The sequence below is a fragment of the Paraphaeosphaeria sporulosa genome (genome assembly GCF_001642045.1).
Source record: "Paraphaeosphaeria sporulosa strain AP3s5-JAC2a unplaced genomic scaffold CC84scaffold_12, whole genome shotgun sequence".
Lineage (NCBI taxonomy): Eukaryota > Fungi > Ascomycota > Dothideomycetes > Pleosporales > Didymosphaeriaceae > Paraphaeosphaeria > Paraphaeosphaeria sporulosa.
The window spans coordinates 851,571-869,952 of record NW_017253371.1 but is presented as its reverse complement, the minus strand read 5'-3'; the positions used below and the strand labels follow the sequence as shown (position 1 = coordinate 869,952).

Below are 18,382 nucleotides of genomic sequence, written 5' to 3'. Positions count from 1 at the left end.
ACGAAAGCAGCATGCAGAGCTGAAGCCCCTCCAACATATGTGGTGCAGCAGGTATGCCTTTGCTGTTCGTGAAATAAGCTGATTCTTACTGCAACCCAGCTACACGCCACGAAGGTCGAAGCCAGGTAGCACTTTGACGCTACGATACCGAGCGTACTGGACCCAAATGTGGTGACGTGGATCCTATACTTTTTGCTTGAGCGCTCACTGGTGAGCAGTCACTGTCTCTGCTACCTCCTTTGGTTTGGCTTTATAAGATCGTAACCTCGATGTTCGTGCTGTAGTTGCACGATTAGTCGGCAACACCGCCAGTGGCTCCAGATTGCGGCGTCTGCAGTGTTCGAGCTACAGTATGGTGTCTCAAACCTAGCCTGGCGTAGACGTACGGATGGATGAAGTTGCAAAAATAAGTATACACCTGAAAGACGGGTGCTACTCGTTGATAATAGTGCCAGGTAGATGCCCGCTTTCATTCAAGTTACCAGCTGAACTTCCACGACAGCCGACGGCATTCGATTGCTAGAGGCTCAAGTGTTCGACCATCGACTTTCGCTCCTTCGAGGTCCACCGAGGCAGACTTTTGCACCAAAGAGAGATGTTTAAGAAGACGATGAAGCCTGGAGGGAAGATGCGCTCATCCCCAGTTGCTCGCGTTCACAAATTCGAAAGCATGTCGGGTGCCATATACACAATTTCTGCGTCCCGGTCTCTGATGCGTGGACTATGCCGATGATGGAGGCATTGCAAACGCCAGAGCATTGCTGAAGTCTCGACTCGGATCTTGCGATGGGACCAGCTTATGGCCGATGTCCAGGCTTGCTTATGGAATGTATGCCTGTGCGTTTGGTGAACTCCATGAGATCAGAGCCGACGTTGTCCGCAGTGAGGAACCGGGGGATCACGGCTCGATACGTAGCGATAGGTTTCGTGGCTGGTGAACGGGTGCTGGTGGCCGAGCCGCGGGTCGTCATTGCTGCTTGGTACCAACGATGGGGGCCATGCCCATTCCAACACACGAGGATGTATCTCGCGCGTAATATGGGCATGCCACGCCAGCTCTCGATGTCCAGGTTCTTGTAGTCGACCTTCGCAAAGCGATTCGGTCATTTCCATGTGGTCCACACCGCGATGCATATTCGAAATTGGGATGAACAAAGTTGTCGACTTTGAGGTGGTGGGCCGGAGATGAACGCATTCCGCGGCTAGTTGGCCTAGTGTGTCTAGCGTCGCCCCCTGTCCACGGAACGGTCTCAACACTATGAAGGATGCTGTTTCATCAGCCTCCACCACCGAACGGCGCTGCATCAAAGGAACCATTGTCGCCGCCTTCCTCTACAGTGTCACCTCGAGTGGCGAAGCGATGGGCTGTCACGGGTGACCGAGAAGTGTGACAGATTTCTCTCCTTCTTCGTCCCTTCACGCGTTATGAGTCCCCTCTCACGATGAGATCAATCCGTGGTTCAGTGCACATAACATCCTTGATAGCTCTTCCCGCGTACGTTGGCAGCGCTCCCTGTTCGTCTCGGGTCGCATTCGATCGATCGTATTTTTTTCCTTTCCGGACCGCATCGAGCAGCAGCTCAACGAGCATCTCCGCCACCCTATGCACTAGACTAAACCCGCAGAGCATGGAGTTCAGACCCACTACAACAGACCCTTGTCAAGAACTTTAGAGGCCGGAATATGAGGTGAAGTGGTGCCTCGGCGAAAGTTGGACCAGGAACGATGGCCGAGAAATGTGGCGCCATATGACAACAGCCGCCAAGGATGAGACCTGCGACAATTTGGTCCTGCCTGTTCTCTCAAGAGCTTGGCTTCTGTGGGAGATGTCTCTCGCTGGTAGATGGCGCTGTCCGGAAGCCGTCAACATGTAATTCGCCAGGAGCTCACTCGTCGATCTGGCCAGAGATGGCTCTCCCGTCAAGTGCTCAAGATCCTGGATGGCTACTTGAATGTCCAGACGTCGCACACTCCTTGTCATCTGGACCGTTCAAGAGTCTCGGCATTCGCTCTCGCATACCTCTCGAACCCATCATACCATTGTGGATTACCCAAGTCTCGTGTACTTCTGTTATCGTGAACAGTTCGCGCGGCGAAATGCGCTTGATTGCGCGGCAACGACGACCGAAGCGCAACCCTGCTGGTGCGATGGTCATCTTCTGAGGCCCGCTAGCGTCTGTTGCCTCCTTGCTGGGGTGAAAGTATCGGTCATGTGAATCCCTGGAGAACAGGTTCATGACGTTGCCGCTCTCGTCAGAGTGACCGTTGCAGCCGCTGTACCTTCTATCGCATTGGTTGTCATAGCATGACGGCCGTGGCGAGGTCTTTTAGATTGGAGGCGCTGATTGCTTGCACCTCCTTTGATCCCAGAACAATGCGAGGAGTCGAAAGGGATGTATTCGGCGGGCGTCGTTGCCTTCGCCACTATGCGTGGCGCGGATGAACTCGCCATCGGGGTTTTTGAACGGTCGCCCTAAAGAGGATGCGCAGCGGGTGAAGAGATAGATCTGAATATATGGCGCCGAAAAAAGTGTGGCGTGGCTCCTCCCGAACGCCCCGCGCGTATCTGTTCGTTCGAAATGGTCCCAGCGCCAAGGCCCCATGCGGGAGTGAAGTTGTGGTGGAATGGCGAGGAGCGACGCAATGGGCCTACTTGTACGGCGTGGAGGGAACATGCGGACCTAACTTGATGAGGCAAGCTCGCATAACAGCTGTCAACATACCACCGCTAGCATCAAGTGTGAAGCACTGTAGATGATCTGGCATCACACTGAGTCGTCTCTCGCAGCTCCTCTGCGCCGGCGGCCTCGACAACCAGGATACAAGGGAATCACACCACCTCTGTGTTTCCTCCTTTGCGTAGTATTTGCTGTCCCCTCGGCCATCCTGCTCCTCGTTCTCGAGTGCGCTGTTTCCTCTTCCGGTCGCCAGTTCCTCGGAATGCGCCTTATTCTAAGCCTTACAGCATGAGAAGCTACAGCGGTTCGTAATGCGGGCGGATCGTTGCTTGCGAAGGAGCGATGTGTCTCGTAGCGAACTTGCGGGAGTGATGTTGTCATCTGGAATTCGAGCGTTGTGGAGACAGCTCGCGGTGGCGGGATCTGGCTGGGTTAGGACTTGGCCTTCACTATGTCAGCGTCGGCACTCGCGCCTCGCATGGCTGGGATCATTCCCCCTAGAAGCGCCCCTTGAGAAGAGGGAACGCTGCCAGGTGAACTTACAGCTGGTTGAGCCGTGAAGCGTTTCGAGGCCGCCAGGCCTACAAGCACCACCACCCACCTCAGCACTATCGAGAGGTCGTTTACGTGGTTATAGCCGCTCCATGCTCTCCCCGAATTCGCACACAAAACACGCTGCCTCGGAACCGCCGAGCCTACCGATACACACGTGACGATGCGAGCAATCACACAGGAGGCGCATCGCTATCATGGACGGCGCCGCGGCGGGACGAATATAGCTCGGGGCAAAGGATGATCGGAGCAATGCTGCAGGAATTGTACAAAGTAGACGATTGGCGAAAGAGGTGGCGACGATGCTGTTTGGTTGCGGTTGACGCACTGTGACTAGACTTTGGCGCAGGTGAGAACTTGGGATAGACCTCTCGACGGAGTTCGGACGCCGCACTCAACTCGACGCTGATCGTGTTATGGGGCGGCCTGTGGTGCGGGTGTGGGTGTGAGCGTTGGCACGGGCGTGGGTGCGAGCTCCTTGGTAGAAGGAGAGAGGCAGGCTTGACTGTGTTGGCAACTGCCACCCTTCCATTCACCCGGCAGTGGCCTCCTCTTGGAATTGCTGTATTGGATGGATCTGGTCAACGCCGGACATCACGTGCAAGTCCCGTCGGCGATCGCGAGGAGGTCGGTCGCGAGGCGAGGGGACGAAGGCATGCGCCACCGCGCTTCGAAGAGGAGGCCTCCTAGGTCGACTTACTGTCATCCGCACGGGTTGATGATGCGCGCCTGGTTCCGCACGCTGCCACCCTTCAGATGCCCTGCCCGCCCCCAATCCTCGCGAGCGCGTGCAAAGGAGAGTGTAGCCATCCAATTAACCAACCTCGTGCACACAGGTCTCCAAGACCCAAGACCGCCCGATTCAACCGGCACGTGCAATGTCTCTATTTATACCCAGAAACTATCACGCGGAGTCAAGTGTGACAACGTTGAACCCGAAAGAGCTTGCTCGTGCGCATCGGGGCGGAAGGGCGCGTCGGATCTACCAAAAGAGGCAACAATTCGCTGTATGCACCCGATTTGGGGCGTTCAACAGATTAGATGTCCTCTCTATCACTCCTACAATTTCAAGCGAGGGTTGCAAAGCGGCACTTGAGGATCGCTAAACACCTTGTGACCCAAACGCTGAGGTTCCCCCAAATCAAAGCGCGCAGGGTGTTGTGTTCAGAGAAATTGCAACCCATTTGCAGCACAATCCATACATCAGAATCACGGAACGCCGCAGGATGCAAGTATTTATGACTCAAATTTCATTGAAGGTCTATGCTGGCAATAGAGCGCAACGCCTCCAGGCCTTTCAGAAATGCCCTGCCACTGGAAATCAAGATCCGCATCAAGAGATAACTACATTAGGGATGACTAACCTGCTCTCAAACCTATCACCGGGATGTTAATCCAAGTCTTATCACTACCAACATGAGCTATGGAACAACGAGCTACGGCTTTCCACAAGAATCTACGCACTCTCCATGACTTCCTGCTTGTCATTATGGTTTGCCATGCACCCGCGCTTGTATTTACCCCACAACCAGATTAGCATACCTAGTGCCCGACCTCGTGAGGTTGCTGAGAAGCGGTATTTGATTCCGGTTGCTGAGATCGACGCTGAAGAGCTCCGAGCTAGGATCTGCGAGGGTGGCTCTTATCCTCCAGTTGCTCGGCTACTTGACATGTAGACAGACCAGCGGTGCAGCTGTTTGTGTTCCAAAGAGTTGGGGTTTACCAGGTAGGCAAGCAGTTCCGGTCTGCAGGTGCTTGAAGTCGGTGGTTCCGCCGATGACCATCTCCCTCGGTTCTGCGACTGGTTCCTTGTACTTGTGGAAAGGCTTCTTGAGTGCCAGGACGAACAGTTGTCAGGTAAATTCCTTCTTCGTGTCACCCTCCAAGCCTTTAACGGGCTGTTCAATGCCAAGGATGGCGTCGCCGGCTGCGAGCCTAGTGACACCGAAGGCAGTGATTTCATTTGATTGGAGAGGTCTTGTGCCATCCACAAGGGGCGGAGCGCGGTTGGTCATGGAGCATGGGTTGGTCGAGCGGGGGGAAGGGCTACGACCTCGTGGCCATCGTCGCTCGAAGCGAGATGCTTGAACAAGTCCGTCACCAAGATCTTGAAGTCGACGTAGGACTCGGCGTAGTAGAAGACCGAGATCCTGTGGTGGTCCTACTGGAATTCTGCGTCTAGAATCTCTATCGGCAGGTTATGGTCCAGGGCCTGGAGCCTGCAGTGTCAGATTTGCGGACTTGTTGGAAAGAAAGGGTACCACGTACCCGGCTGGGCCTCTTGGACGTCACTACGTGAAAAATTCGGGGTTGCGGCCGAAGCCATTCAAGACTCGCAAGGTTCAGAAACAACCCGGTTTGGTGTTGTTTGGCTGGCTGCAGGCAGTCATGGATCAAGACGTATCTGTCAAGATTGGGGACTGTGGGCTCGGTGCGGCCATGTTCATGGATGTGAGGGGAGGTGCTTTGGTTTTGAGAGACTGCGAACCACTTATCAGTATGACCCACTAATGAGCGAGGGAGCTGATGACTTACCGGGACTTGGTGCTCCCATAATTGTTCGGATAGCGGTCTGGCGACAGGCAGCGGATATTGTTCGGAGAGACGTCTGGTCAAAGCGGACCGCTACCCTAACAACTCAAGAAAGAACCGAATTGTGTCAAGATTCGTAAGGTTCAGGCATGAGGAAAAGAGGAGGGAGGTGAGAGGCGGGCGGGGCAGCTTTTATCTTCTCCTGCCTCACAATGCGTTAGCGTCTTGGCCAGGCGACCTTGCTCGACAGCACCGGCAATAGCAGCCGCGAGAGGCAGGCGCGGCGTGGCACACATGTACCTGTCTGGATGGCCTGTTACAATACCAGCCAGGACATGAGTTTGCGTACTGCACGGCTCCTCCTAGTATAAGACAGGACACCCCGGCTTGGACATGGCATTGTAAGGCACTTCAACTGTGAGACGCGTCGACCAAAAGCAAAGTCGTCGTGACTGGAGGCGGTCATTGATGAGGCTAAAGCGAGTTTCATGACACTTCGAACCGAAACGATCGCTCTCACCATGACGAACTGACAGGGCACATTGACGGATCGACGGCTTGCGTCGTAATGACCGATGGCCCCTTTGTGCTTTAAATAGCGACTGAAAGGCATCGAGTACTGTGCGCCGCAAGGCTCGTCCTCTCATCTCTAAGTGGGTCGCATTGCTTCTCATCCTGGTGTCACCGAGCCGCGGATATCAATTATGTGAATCCCCCCGGGTTCGAACTTACCACCTCTTATGAGATTCATCTAACAATCATTACCGACCCATGCTTAACTAAACTACAAAAGCAAAATCAAGACTCGCAAGGATCCGCCTGAAGTCTGAACCTTACGAGTCTTGATGAAATGTGTTTAGATATGAAAATATATACACACTCAGAAACACATACTGACACACGGACGGGAAGAGCACAAAACTCGGCTATGGCTTCTGACAGCTGAATGATAAATCACTTAGATGCTCTAGGATGAACGCTGACGGGAGTTACACTTGCGGAAATGTTGCTAATAGAAACGAGGATTTCGATAGAGATCCACACGTCCCGCAGCTTATCCTAGAGATCCGACATTCGATTAACGCCCCCTGTCATATGTCCAGCTAGGTTGTAACATTGAAGAACGAGATCTGTATGATATTCCAAGTTATCCTAGGATACCAGCAAGAACACCCCACCATCATGCGCATGTCCCTGGCAACGCACCTCAGCAGGTCAACTGTAACTGTCCTTTATGTTGCCACCAGAGCACGGCCTATGAATTTCATGTTCAATTCGCGATGAATGGGGTGCGACAGGCAGAGAAGGACCGGGCAGTATCACGTTCTGTGCACGAGAGATCGAATATTCCAGCCAAAAGTGCAAAGTCTTTCGATCTCTCTAGTAGAGCCCTCTTGTTTGTTCTCTGGTCGACATTCCTGGGGCTTTTAAGGCTGCAGCTGAGTCTGCAAAAGTAAGCTGTCCCTTCACTGCTTCCACTTTAGCGCTAGTCGCACCAGAAAGGCAATCTGCCACCAGGACTTTCCCTATTCGGCATTCGAGTACAGCTGTGAAATGAAGTCGTAGCGGACGAGGTTGTCCTGTGCGTTCAGTGCTGGTAGATATAAATTTCTCGCTCGCAACAAACCTCTTTCTCAAACATCCCCAATCAACACACTCAACACACTCAACACACTCAACACACTCAACACACTCAACACACTCAACACACTCAACACACTCAACACACTCAACACACGGCACCGGACTTACACATCCTTCACACAGTAAGTGCCTCATTCCCTCCGTCTGATGAAGGCGCTAACATAGAAAGGCGCAATGTCTTCGCCTCCAGCAGAATCGTCGCCGTCGCCGTCGCCTGCGAATCTGTCGCCCGCGCAATTACCCTCAATGTCGTGGTCGGCTATTGTCAAGAAGACGGTCCCACCAAACAACTCTGCTGCCCCCTCGATCCCGCACGCGTCGGACCACCGCGTGCCTGCTCAATTACCTGCTCAGCAGCCTCCAACTGCCAATGCCCATGCGCGGCTGCCCCCTGAATCTACATCGTACGCGCAGCCACATTCGCCCTTCTCACCCAGCACCGGAGGCCGCCGTGGGTCACTCCTTGACGTAGGAAGGGCAGGACATATGTCAGCAGCTCGCGCAGGTGCTCAGCCAGCAGCTCGCGGTGACCTTGGTCAGGCAGGCCGCTCGAGTCAAGCACGCCGCTCGGGTTGGTCTCCGATAACTTGGGCAAATCCTTTTCAGGCACCTCCCATGGACCTCAGCCAGGGAGGCCGCGCAGGTCAAGCGTTAGCAGCTCCTACTAGATCCCCCTATTCAGGCGTTTATCCGGTGTCTGCTAGTGGCAACAATTATTACCGCCCGCCACAAGCACGTAAGGACGCGCAATTCGCCGCCAAAGTCACCGGGTCCTTCGCCAACGAGGCTGCTTACCACAGCAACTCTGAACGTCGCGCCAATGTTGAGCGCAGCAATGCCACAACGGCCACGTCGCTCGCACTCTTGAACGCCCGTCTCGCAACGGCGGCAACAGACACACACACGGGAAGGGTAAACAACACGGCGCATGGCACCAATGTTGCCCTTCCGGCCCATTATTGTAACGACTCTGTCGACATTGCCGGTCCCTCCACTGTGTCCCGTAATGCGATCATCAGCCTCAACTCTGGCGGTAACCCAGCTTTCAACGCGCCCAAGCCGACGAGTAGTGATCCTTCTCCTGCAGGTTTCGTCGGCGCCGAGCGCGAAAAGGGCACTTTGACTCTCACCCAGGTGCCGCAACGAAGGATTCTGGCTGTAACTCTTGGCCTTCTCCGCTCAGGTGTCGCCGCCCAGCTAGTCCAAGACAGCCAGTGGCAGGCGATCAAGGACTTCCTTGACAAATGCGTACCTGTTGGCGGTGGGGTTCCTGAGTATGACGAGTGGCTGCCCTCAATCACAGTCGCCTATCGGTAAGTTGCTGTGAATCTACCTGGATTCTTCCGCGGGTACTGATTTGATTCCAGGTATCCAATTGACGACGAGAATTGGAAGAATTTTGAGGCGGTAGTCTCGGTTTTCGACCTGGCCCGCGACGCTCAGAAGGTTTTGGGTTCCTCTGCCGCCGAGCTTGACCAAGTCAACGCCCGCTTCCTGCTCGCGCCACTTCTCCCGCTCAAGCTGCCGGCCGATGAGCAGATCCGCAATCTGCTTCTCTTTTACAAAATTAGCCAGTAGGTTTGAACTATATCATCAGTAAACCTGACTGAATGCAACAGTGTCGATGTGCGCTCCAACGACTCCGAGGAGTAGACAACGACCGCGGGGTATGATGGAGGACAAACAGGTGAAGCATGAAGAACGCCTTTGCGTGACGCATCAATGACTCATTGAGGGCATATGAAGAAGCTGTGTTCGAGGACTGGTACGGTGATTCTCTGTTATCGTCCTGGCCTTAGGTTCGCATTCATGGCGCATAGTGTATACAGGCTTTGAGCTTCGCTTGAGTCGTCATGCCTACCTTTCCTATCAAGGTCATGTAAGACTATTCCTTCTCCATCCCCACTCTTTGTGATGACATGCCCCTCGGTGCGATATCAGATATCCATTTCATGGCCGTCCTGTTCGTAGTGCTAAGCACCAGCTTCGTCATTGCGCTACTCGTCAATTAGGGGAACGCATGCTTTCAAGCCCTAAACCTGGAGACCTGATAACACAAAGCCCATGGATATCATGATCAAGCAAGAGTAGGCTTGCAGCCGAGAAAAGATTACAAAGGGCAGACAAATTATCACAGACTTCACGGATCACGAAAAGAGTTGTGGACGTATTTAGGCTTCAATACTCATGAGCCATGCCTAGCTCGGAGAGAGTGCAGGTGGCTTGACGTGGGGCTTTTATGTTCAATTGAGACGACTCGCCACACAGCGTGCGGTGCTGGCGGGCGAGGGCGAAGGCACAAGTGCGGGAGAGCGACGGCCGGGCGGCGGAGCTGCTTGCATGTAAGTAACTCGCATAAATACGAGCTGATTGCTCTTTTAATATGATATGCTTTACCGCCTCAGTTCTCCTCGTCCTTCTTGCCCCTTCCGTGGTCCTTTTCCTCCATCTCCTTCTCCGTCTCCTCCTCCTCGGCCTTTTCTCCTCCTTGCGCGAAGGCTGCGGCAGTGGCGGTGGCGGCGGGTCGGGGGCGCCCGCCTTCTTCGCTGTGAGCGAGGTGTCGAATCCCCATGGTGGTGGTAAGGTGTTAGTGGTGCGGGTCAGTGGTGGACTACAACTCAGGTTAGGGTTGAAGACATCTTAGCCCTGGTGTCGATTCCAATCGGAAACCCTGAATCAATATAGAATGGCCAGAATGGACTCATACTTACTGTGGGAGTGGTGCTGGTGCGCGGACTGGTACGGGAGCAGATATGGGCGTAGTCACGTGGATTGGAAAGGGAAACAACGACAGAGTCACAAGTTCCTTGTAAACAGCACGAAGTGATACACCAAGGCCAAAGACGCTCACTTACACTCAGTGAAGCTGGAAAATTCCGCGGCCCTTCGCCGCCTCGCGACGAACATTGAAATTAGTCTTCGTCTCCACCGCGCCTTCCTCGCATGGATTCACTTCATCTCAACAAGCTGGCTCAGTCACGATACTCCAACCACTCATCAACGATATTAGCTGAGTGAGTACCTTCTTCCTGAACTTGACACCCCAATGTGTACTTATCAAGTATGTTGGTTCTGCCGCGCTTGAGCACATGAGAATGCCCTGCTCAACTTCGATACCTTCAGAAGTATTGACAATGCGATAGGGATAACTGATGCGGCCACTCGGACTGTCAGGCGCATGGCCTCGCTGTCGCTCAGTTGCAGACCATTCGACCGAGCTTAAGCTATACTGCAATTCACGCTCTCAACAATTGGAGCTGCAGCTGACAAAGAAGACATGAGTTTCCTTTTAGCGTTAGGGACGTACGAAGTCAGCTCCTTTACCTGGATTCTGATTCAGTCTCAAATAAGATCATTTCTACCATGTCATCGACGACTTGCATGAACTCCAGATCCATTCAATTGTCGAGCCATGAGCATGCTCTACGCCGGGCTACGATATGCAAGCAGGCCCAATCTCGGTCCCGTCAGCTACAATGCGAAATCCTCTAGAATGTGCGGCTTGAGAAAAAGTCAAACACACTGTCATGCAGCCATTGCGTCAGTTTTGCTTTCCAGATTACTTGAATTCTTGCCGATATATGTAGCTGCTGGAGTCTACTTCAACAGAGCCGTTCCTGGTCGTGGTTCCATGGTGCTGCAACTTTTCGATGCCGCCTCAGCCACCTTGACGGTCCATGTCAGTAGTCTAGCCCACTGGGGCTAGGTACGGCAGGTTGTGTCCACCGGGGACATTCATTGTCCCCTCAAGGCGGCGACAATGCCATAGCAGGACTGACGGATAATGGCCGGTGGCGCGGTTTATCGCTAAACGGCGTCCGAGTATGCCGACATGCACCTCAAAGGCCAGGGTCACCTCTCGGGTCCTAACATGAATCCCATGTACGCCATACTGGTGACGCTCAGTAGCAAGCAGGCATGGCACAGTCACTCGGTACGCGTAGCCCTATATGACCTTCTTGACCTGCAGTCCAATCAACGTATAGACGAATTACCGACTGACAGCAGCTATAGTTCTCGATGGAATGGCTAAAAGTCATAGCGGAGCTTAACAGTCTTCAGTCTCTGGTACATCGGCAGCGGTGGTGGTCCATGGGAGAGGCCCTAGGGCTAAGGCGAAATCGAAGATAGAGTGGTTCAGGGCCAGATTCTCGTCTTTTGATTTCAACAACCTACTGAATCCATAACAACACCAAATTGATACGCGATCTAGTCTAGAAGACAGCCGAATGCGCTGTTGTTGCAGGTTGATTTACAAGCCGACCTTTTAGGATCGACAGGATAAATCACCCCACACCACGAGCTATCTCATCGTCCTGAGAAATCATGGAAGAATTGATCGAGTACATATTATGAATGATAGAACCCCTAATGGCTTGTTGAATAGTTTTTAGTCCTTGTGATTCGAATATGGATGCTCTATTGCAAGTGAGGTGGCATCGGCAGAGTCTGACTTAAGTTTCAATAGCTTTTGCTGCGCCAATATCACCGCGAAAGCCTCGCGACTTTCATGTACGTCCCCAGATAGCGTATCCCAATGGTGAAGTTGTCCAGAGACTTATCGGATGCGTGAAGTCAGTAGATTTTACTGAAAGGAGTTAAGCCATCAGCGAGCTGGGTGCGTCACTGCCTTAAGCACTTCGAAGTTGGCCACCATGGTGTGTGACGAGGCTGTATCTGTTGATAAAGATGCAAGGAATCTATATTCCTTGCAAGGTACGAGACCAAAGTGGGGTGTGGCATTGTTTCCCCTGAGTTAACACAAGTACTGGAAGTTGCTAAAAGCCCTAATTGTTATGATGCGTGCACAAGTGATAACCCTGAGTTTGAAATAGAGACAACGCAAAAGTACCAAGTGTATGAGGGCTTGTCCTGGATTAAAGCTCTTCAAATCCAGCATGGGCGACACCCAGGCCGACTGTACCCAGGCTTTCAGCTTTGTTCTGTGCCGTGACGTGAACTTGAGTGCTCGAAGTTCATCTACTGCCGTACTGCCAGTTCCTGATGAGTGGCTCTTGTAGTGAGTGAGTAAGGCAACAGAGTGAAATTGGTGACGGTGTCTTCGCTGGCAAAGATCCAAGGAGTCACGCCATATCGTCGTTGCCTTCACTTCACCGATTGCCGCCCCACGAAGTTCAAATTACCATTTTTTTTGTGGTATATATGCTATTAGAACAGCAGTACTACCATCTAACGACCTGGGCGCATTGCACCACACGTCAGGTTAGTTAGCGGAGTGGTTAGAGGCCCTCAACAGATGCAAGGTACGTCCATTTGTGGTTTACAGCACCAAAAATGAAAAACCTTGTTCGCCTGGGTTTTCTTCTGGCCATTGTGTTGCCCAGTTTGTTTTTGCAAATTTTTCTATGTATATATAGCTATTGGTAGAGTTGTCTGGGTGATTTCTGCTGAAGGCAGAGGTTCAATTCATAGGGTTGAAGATAGTGTACCACGGCATTCTTTTGCTTATTCGATTGTGTTGGGGTGGAGGGTGCGTAGTGAAAGCACCGGGCCTCGACCCATTCTATATGCAAAGGGCAGAAGCGCCATCCGAGTGGGGCCACTAACACGGACGCTACAGGCTCACAGAGCTCGGCCTTCTGTAGTCTTGAGAAACTGACCCAATCCTCTCTCGGTATCTAGCTTGTGGTGTGCCTCCACACCAAGTTTTGCAGCCATCCGAATCCCTTCAATGAGGGCAACTAAATGGATATGGCCGTGTTGTTCGTACACTTCATTCAACCTGATTAGGTCTTGGGGGGAGTGCTTACAAAGTTAGATATCAGGTTAGGCATATAGAGCCTCGGCAATTGCACGATTTCCACTCGAGGCATACCGAATGGTTCGGAGCATCTCAGCATACAGGAACCCCCCAGACCCTCAAGACTGACACACTACAGCTTGTAAGAATGTCGATAACGGCCATGCATCCAGTGCGGCAGTTACCTAACAGCGCGTGCTAGCGGATTCCCAGTCGCGGGGTCCCCGCACTACTAAATCGCCTAGCAACCGTCTCCAGAACAAGCTTGCGCTGTCGCACCTCATCATCTTTCACGCTTTGCCCCATAGCGTATTGCCATCCCGAAAACCACGCCGGTATGAAGACCACGCCGAACAATATGCGGCTCCGCAAGATACCAGAGGCCTTTCCGCGCCGGTTCCGTATGCAATGAGAAGATCCCGGCCAGGCGGCCGCATGACGAGCATCCAATCCACTCGCAATGTCCGGAGGAGAGCGCGTAACACCAAGGAGGGCGAGGCGGTACTCCGGCGCCGCCTATTCGCGTCGAGGATGCACAATCTAGACCGCCGTAACATCTGCTTCAAGATCCCGTTCATGCCTCTGTGCGCGCGAACGCACCATCTCGCAACTATCGTCGACCATGAAGGATGAGGCTCCCATTCACATCGAGAATGCATCGGGGTCGGGGTCAGCAGAAGGTTCCCTTGAGGGAGCAGTGCCTCTGGCTGGCGTTCTACGCCCCCGTTTGAGCAAGTTAAATATGGTTGGCTTCAGCTTCGCTATTCTCAACACCTGGATCTGTCTGGCAGCAACAATAGGCATCGTGATGCCCTCTGGGGGCTCCGTCGCTTTCATTTATGGATTTGTCTTCTGTACTTTGTGTAACATCGCCATTACAGCGAGCCTTGGAGAAATGGCATCTATTTGGCCAACAGCAGGCGGGTACGTGAGCCTCACGGCTGGGCAGATACATTGCTGACTTTCTCCAAAGCCAATATCACTTCACATATTCATTGTCCTCCCAAAAGTGGAAAGTGATAACCAGCTTCTGCTGCGGCTGGGCGAACATAGCCGGATGGCTCACTCTCGTCACGACAGAGGCCTTCTTCGCTGCACAGTTCCTTTCAGCAGCCGCAGTCATTGGTTCCGGTGGCAGCTATGTGATTGAACCATGGAAGGTTCGCACACCGCGAGGACCTGATTGATAGAGCTGACTACAGCAGACTTATTTGATCATGGTTGCTGTATCCACCTACGGCACGTTGGTCAATCTCTTTGGTAACTCCATTTTAGGGCGCTATAATGACTGCGCGCTGTAAGTAAATCACCGTTTACAATTTGGAGGTCTCTTACCTTTCGCGATTATTTGAAAAATGCACCACCCCGTCTTCACTCACGCTCACTTTGTACGCGCACCTCAGGTACTGGTCTGTCGGTGGATGTGCCGTCATATCAGTCGTTCTCCTAGCTTGCACCGGCTCCCACAACGACTTCACGGGCGCTGAGTTCGTGTTCACTTCGTTCGCGAACGAGACGGGATACAGCGACGGCGTAAGTTGGATCCTCGGACTACTTCAGTCGGCACTCTCGTTGATTGGTTACGACGTTGTTCTACACATGACGGAAGAAATGCCGACTCCAAGGGTATGAAATGCACCACACAAGTACTCATTGAGGCTGAGATACTAATTTACATCACAGATAGACGCTCCATTGGCGATGATCATGGCTGTTGTTGTGGGTGGTGTCACAGGCACTGGATTCATCCTCGTGATGCTCTTTTGCCTTTTTGACCCAAGTTCCGTTTTTTCTTCCCAGACTGGGCAGCCAATCACGCAGCTCATGTACCTTGTAACAAGGAGCCGTGTAGGTACTGTCATCATGTCAGTGATGCTTTCCATATGTTTCTTCAATGGAACGATGGGCTGTATGACGTCCGCTTCTCGGCTCCTTTATGCGATGGCCCGAGATAAAGGGATGATATTTCCATCATTCTTCGGTCGCATTCACCGACGCCTCGATGTGCCGATCGAATGTATCATCTTTGTTCAAGTTTTCAATCTGGTAAGTGCAATTTGCCTTCTCCCTTGCACAGAGACTGATCGGCGGAAGATCTTCGGACTCCTATATCTCGGCCCAACGGTCGCTTTCAACGCGTATATCTCCAGCTGCACGATCCTCTTGAATCTATCCTATGTGATCCCTATCACGGTAATTGTGGCCCGAGGCCGTTCTGTCCTCACTCAGTACCAAACAGATGAGACACCGTTCAAACTCGGCAAATGGGGATGGCTGTGTAATATCGTTTCCGTCATCTACGTCTTCGTGACCAACGTGTTCTTTTGCTTCCCAGCAGCGATACCGGTGAACACTAATAACATGAACTACGTCAGTGCAGTTATCGGCGTATTCGTGATTCTCCTCGGCGCATATTATATTTTCTATGGAAAACAATTTACTGGACCAGTAAGCAGAGATACATCACATTTGAAGTGTTACTGACTTGGTGTTAGAAATTCGAGGCTATTCTAGAGACTGTCGAACACGAACGCGAGCTGCATCGCAATTCAATCGATCGCAACATGGACCACGTCATACACGGTCGACGAAACTCTCTTGATCCCAGTGAGCCGCGGCATGTTACAGAAATAGAGGAGAAAAATGTTGTGACAAGTTAAATGAATGTACACATAGACGAGAACCTCTTACTTGCGCTGCTACGTCACAATATTGGATACTACAATGCCTTCTGGGCCAACATGACCTAAGATTTTACGATCAAGCACTGTACAGTGTCCCCAACGTCTATTTTGTATTTATGTTCCTAAATGGGTTGGTTTGGGAGTGCATTGGAACTATTCATAGATCGTATCTCCAATATATATGAAGTGGCAATGTACGGCAGGGAACACCTCTGGTAGTTGGACTCAGACCCCGCGTTCTCTTGTCGCTTGCTCAACTTATGACGTTGCAACCCTGCCTATGACCCGTATTCGTATCTGACTCAGCTTGCAACTTCGAGACTGCAAAATCATCAGTGAGCCTCATATTATCCATCTCACCGGAAATAAAGTTTGTTCCTTGCGCTGTGATCCTACAATGCAACAGGAACAATCATGTAGCATCACTCTATCACGCCATCACGCCTGAATCGAGCACCTGGGCAATTCCATATCAAGCTTTCTCTCATGCTACCTTACCGAATCTCGCACCCGATTCGTTCATTACCTCTTATCAGACATGGGTCACTCGAACGGTCAGCTGCGCAAGGATCTCCGCCGCATCGTCGTGATAATCCCCAAACTCTCCACAAAGTCAACAGTCTCCTCAGCAAGTCTTATCACTGGCCGTGCAGATTCCTCAAAAACAGCTGCCCAGCCCACAGCATAGCCAGGAATACGCACCACTGCCTGAAGGTCCAAGCTATCCACTGCACCAGCAAGCGCCGCCGCAATTTTCCCAGCTTAACCCCAATCTCGAGATCTTCGATACAGTGCTCCCACTCAGTCCAGTTCAACGCGACCCGGATATCCCCAACCCGGCTACACCCAGCAAGGTTACACTCTGGGAGGTATTTTTGAGCAAATTTCCCCGCGGCAAGACCCACAGCGAGAGTTCCCACAGGAAAGTTTCCCTCAATACGAGTACCCGGAGCGGACTTCCCCTCGGCCTGACAGTTCTGCATCCAATTCCTCCAGTCACGAGACCAGCTGTATCGACATGTCCGCAAAAACTTCATCCGAGAAGAACCAAGAGCAGGGCCCAGCCCCAGCCTATGACGACGGAAACGTTGGAGGCGGCAGCAACACCAACTGTCGAAACTGTGTAGACTGTGAGAGCTGCACCAATTGCGATAACTGCGTGCGTTCAAAGAGCTGCACCGGCTGCAAAGATCTTGTAGATTGCAGCTCCTGCACTAATTGTGAGAATCTGAAAGGGTAAGTGGCCGGTGTATGTACGTTTGGTGAGAAGCCTGACAAGGAACTAGATGTTCGTCGTGTACCAACTGCTCGGGACTGGTCAATGAGCATAGCAAGACTGGTATCCATCGCTGAACGCGAGGGCTCTTGGGATGGATGGTAAGAAGCGGAACGGAATAAACAAGAAATCTCATAACGTGGTGATACGAACTACAAGATACGAGCCGTAAACAGGGTTAGGCACGACTTATAGACCTATCAAGAAGGTCGAGCTGGTTGCAATAGCTGTGCAAAGGAAGAAGAGAGATGAATTGTGACGAGTGAAAAGAATTCCCGTAGCGGGCAGTGCAGCAATGCCAGTGTTGGGCTGTCAGAAGTTATAAATTGCGTTGTGGTATCGGGCGAAAGTAGTGTAAGTTGGCTCGTGCACAACAGGGATGCAGCCCCTATGTAATCTATCAAAGTTTCTGACAAATCTACCTTTAGCGCCACCTAATTTGTATAGTGATACAAGGTGTCTCTGTCGCGCCTGGCATTGACACGTCATCCACACAATGACTGAACCACCTTCAACACCTCGTCACCGGTACCTTAGCCGTGATGAGCGTATAGCGGCGCGCGCCCTACGTCAAGCAGGTCATACCTATACCTTTATCGCCAACCAGCTATCTTGTACGGAGAGACAAGTTGCCTACGCAATAACTAGAGATTGCGTCACGCCCAAGAAACGCTCCGGTCGCCCACCTCGACTCAGTGATGCCCAGGTTGATCAACTTGAGGCGTTCATCCGATCCTCGAATAGTAATCGGCAACTGAGCTATCTACAGCTTGCGCAGGGTCCTTTTCAACACTGGAATGTTGGTGAATACACAATAAGGAGTGCTCTAAGAAGGCGTGGGTATAGACACTATGTTGCCTATACTAAACCTCCCTTTACTAAAGCAAATCGGCAGATACGCCTTGCGTGGGCACAAGCTTATATCAACTGGCGACCATGGCAGTGGTGGAGGATCCTCTGGAGCGACCAAACATGGATAACTGTTGAAGCTTTAAAGAACAAGATGAAGAACTATATAGAGCTATAGTACCTAGATTAGGATGGTGGGAGGTAGCCAACGTATGATGAACTATGTAGGATAGTATAGGAAGCTTGGGAAGCAATCACAGTAGAGCAACTACGAGAGCACATTGATTGTATGCCAGCTCGACACCAGGCAGTAATTGACGCGCAGGGCGGGCATTTAAAGTACTAGAAAACTGTATGTAGTATTGTGCTGAAATGGAATGTCACATTTAATTACATAGGAGCTGTA

The 18,382-nt window shown here is 52.0% G+C and overlaps 6 protein-coding genes across 6 annotated transcripts; 4 read left to right on the top strand and 2 right to left on the bottom strand.

The window, feature by feature from the left end:
- Window positions 1–1,607: 1,607 nt before the first annotated feature.
- On the top strand, window positions 1,608–2,621 carry CC84DRAFT_316158 (uncharacterized protein). The gene is made up of 2 exons (XM_018185834.1): window positions 1,608–2,083; window positions 2,371–2,621. The coding sequence occupies exons 1-2, from the start codon at window positions 1,768–1,770 to the stop codon at window positions 2,475–2,477; spliced, it is 423 nt and encodes a 140-aa protein (XP_018030967.1). The 5' UTR covers window positions 1,608–1,767; the 3' UTR covers window positions 2,478–2,621.
- Window positions 2,622–5,083: 2,462 nt separating this feature from the next.
- On the bottom strand, window positions 5,084–5,784 carry CC84DRAFT_1180595 (uncharacterized protein; the record flags this gene model as incomplete). The annotated part of the gene is made up of 3 exons (XM_018180487.1): window positions 5,084–5,380; window positions 5,499–5,710; window positions 5,766–5,784. 3 exons carry the CDS (start codon window positions 5,782–5,784, stop codon window positions 5,084–5,086), a joined length of 528 nt encoding a protein of 175 aa, XP_018030966.1.
- A 2,197-nt stretch (window positions 5,785–7,981) lies between these two features.
- On the top strand, window positions 7,982–9,264 carry CC84DRAFT_316143 (uncharacterized protein). The gene is made up of 3 exons (XM_018185833.1): window positions 7,982–8,719; window positions 8,774–8,980; window positions 9,026–9,264. Exons 1-3 carry the CDS (start codon window positions 8,022–8,024, stop codon window positions 9,057–9,059), a joined length of 939 nt encoding a protein of 312 aa, XP_018030965.1. The 5' UTR covers window positions 7,982–8,021; the 3' UTR covers window positions 9,060–9,264.
- Window positions 9,265–9,807: 543 nt separating this feature from the next.
- On the bottom strand, window positions 9,808–10,313 carry CC84DRAFT_1222094 (uncharacterized protein; the record flags this gene model as incomplete). Its single annotated transcript, XM_018183330.1, has 2 exons — window positions 9,808–9,944; window positions 10,262–10,313. The coding sequence occupies 2 exons, from the start codon at window positions 10,311–10,313 to the stop codon at window positions 9,808–9,810; spliced, it is 189 nt and encodes a 62-aa protein (XP_018030964.1).
- Window positions 10,314–13,658: 3,345 nt separating this feature from the next.
- On the top strand, window positions 13,659–15,651 carry CC84DRAFT_1230772 (amino acid transporter; the record flags this gene model as incomplete). The annotated part of the gene is made up of 6 exons (XM_018183705.1): window positions 13,659–14,091; window positions 14,141–14,327; window positions 14,373–14,464; window positions 14,571–14,793; window positions 14,851–15,213; window positions 15,262–15,651. The coding sequence occupies exons 1-6, from the start codon at window positions 13,790–13,792 to the stop codon at window positions 15,649–15,651; spliced, it is 1,557 nt and encodes a 518-aa protein (XP_018030963.1). The 5' UTR covers window positions 13,659–13,789.
- Window positions 15,652–17,608: 1,957 nt separating this feature from the next.
- CC84DRAFT_1168678 (uncharacterized protein) lies at window positions 17,609–18,137 on the top strand. The gene is made up of 2 exons (XM_018179455.1): window positions 17,609–17,967; window positions 18,023–18,137. The coding sequence occupies exons 1-2, from the start codon at window positions 17,624–17,626 to the stop codon at window positions 18,105–18,107; spliced, it is 429 nt and encodes a 142-aa protein (XP_018030962.1). The 5' UTR covers window positions 17,609–17,623; the 3' UTR covers window positions 18,108–18,137.
- Window positions 18,138–18,382: the final 245 nt, after the last annotated feature.

Bases quoted from the DNA above. Each gene is read 5' to 3' on its own strand.
- CC84DRAFT_316143 (XM_018185833.1), top strand. From the start codon at position 8,022: ATGGACCTCAGCCAGGGAGGCCGCGCAGGTCAAGCGTTAGCAGCTCCT. The intron at 8,720-8,773 runs GTAAGTTGCTGT...ATTTGATTCCAG, and splicing joins TCAATCACAGTCGCCTATCG to GTATCCAATTGACGACGAGA. The intron at 8,981-9,025 runs GTAGGTTTGAAC...TGAATGCAACAG, and splicing joins CTCTTTTACAAAATTAGCCA to TGTCGATGTGCGCTCCAACG.
- CC84DRAFT_1168678 (XM_018179455.1), top strand. From the start codon at position 17,624: ATGACTGAACCACCTTCAACACCTCGTCACCGGTACCTTAGCCGTGAT. The intron at 17,968-18,022 runs GTATAGACACTA...GCAAATCGGCAG, and splicing joins AGTGCTCTAAGAAGGCGTGG to ATACGCCTTGCGTGGGCACA.
- CC84DRAFT_316158 (XM_018185834.1), top strand. From the start codon at position 1,768: ATGAGACCTGCGACAATTTGGTCCTGCCTGTTCTCTCAAGAGCTTGGC. The intron at 2,084-2,370 runs GTTCGCGCGGCG...CTTTGATCCCAG, and splicing joins TACTTCTGTTATCGTGAACA to AACAATGCGAGGAGTCGAAA.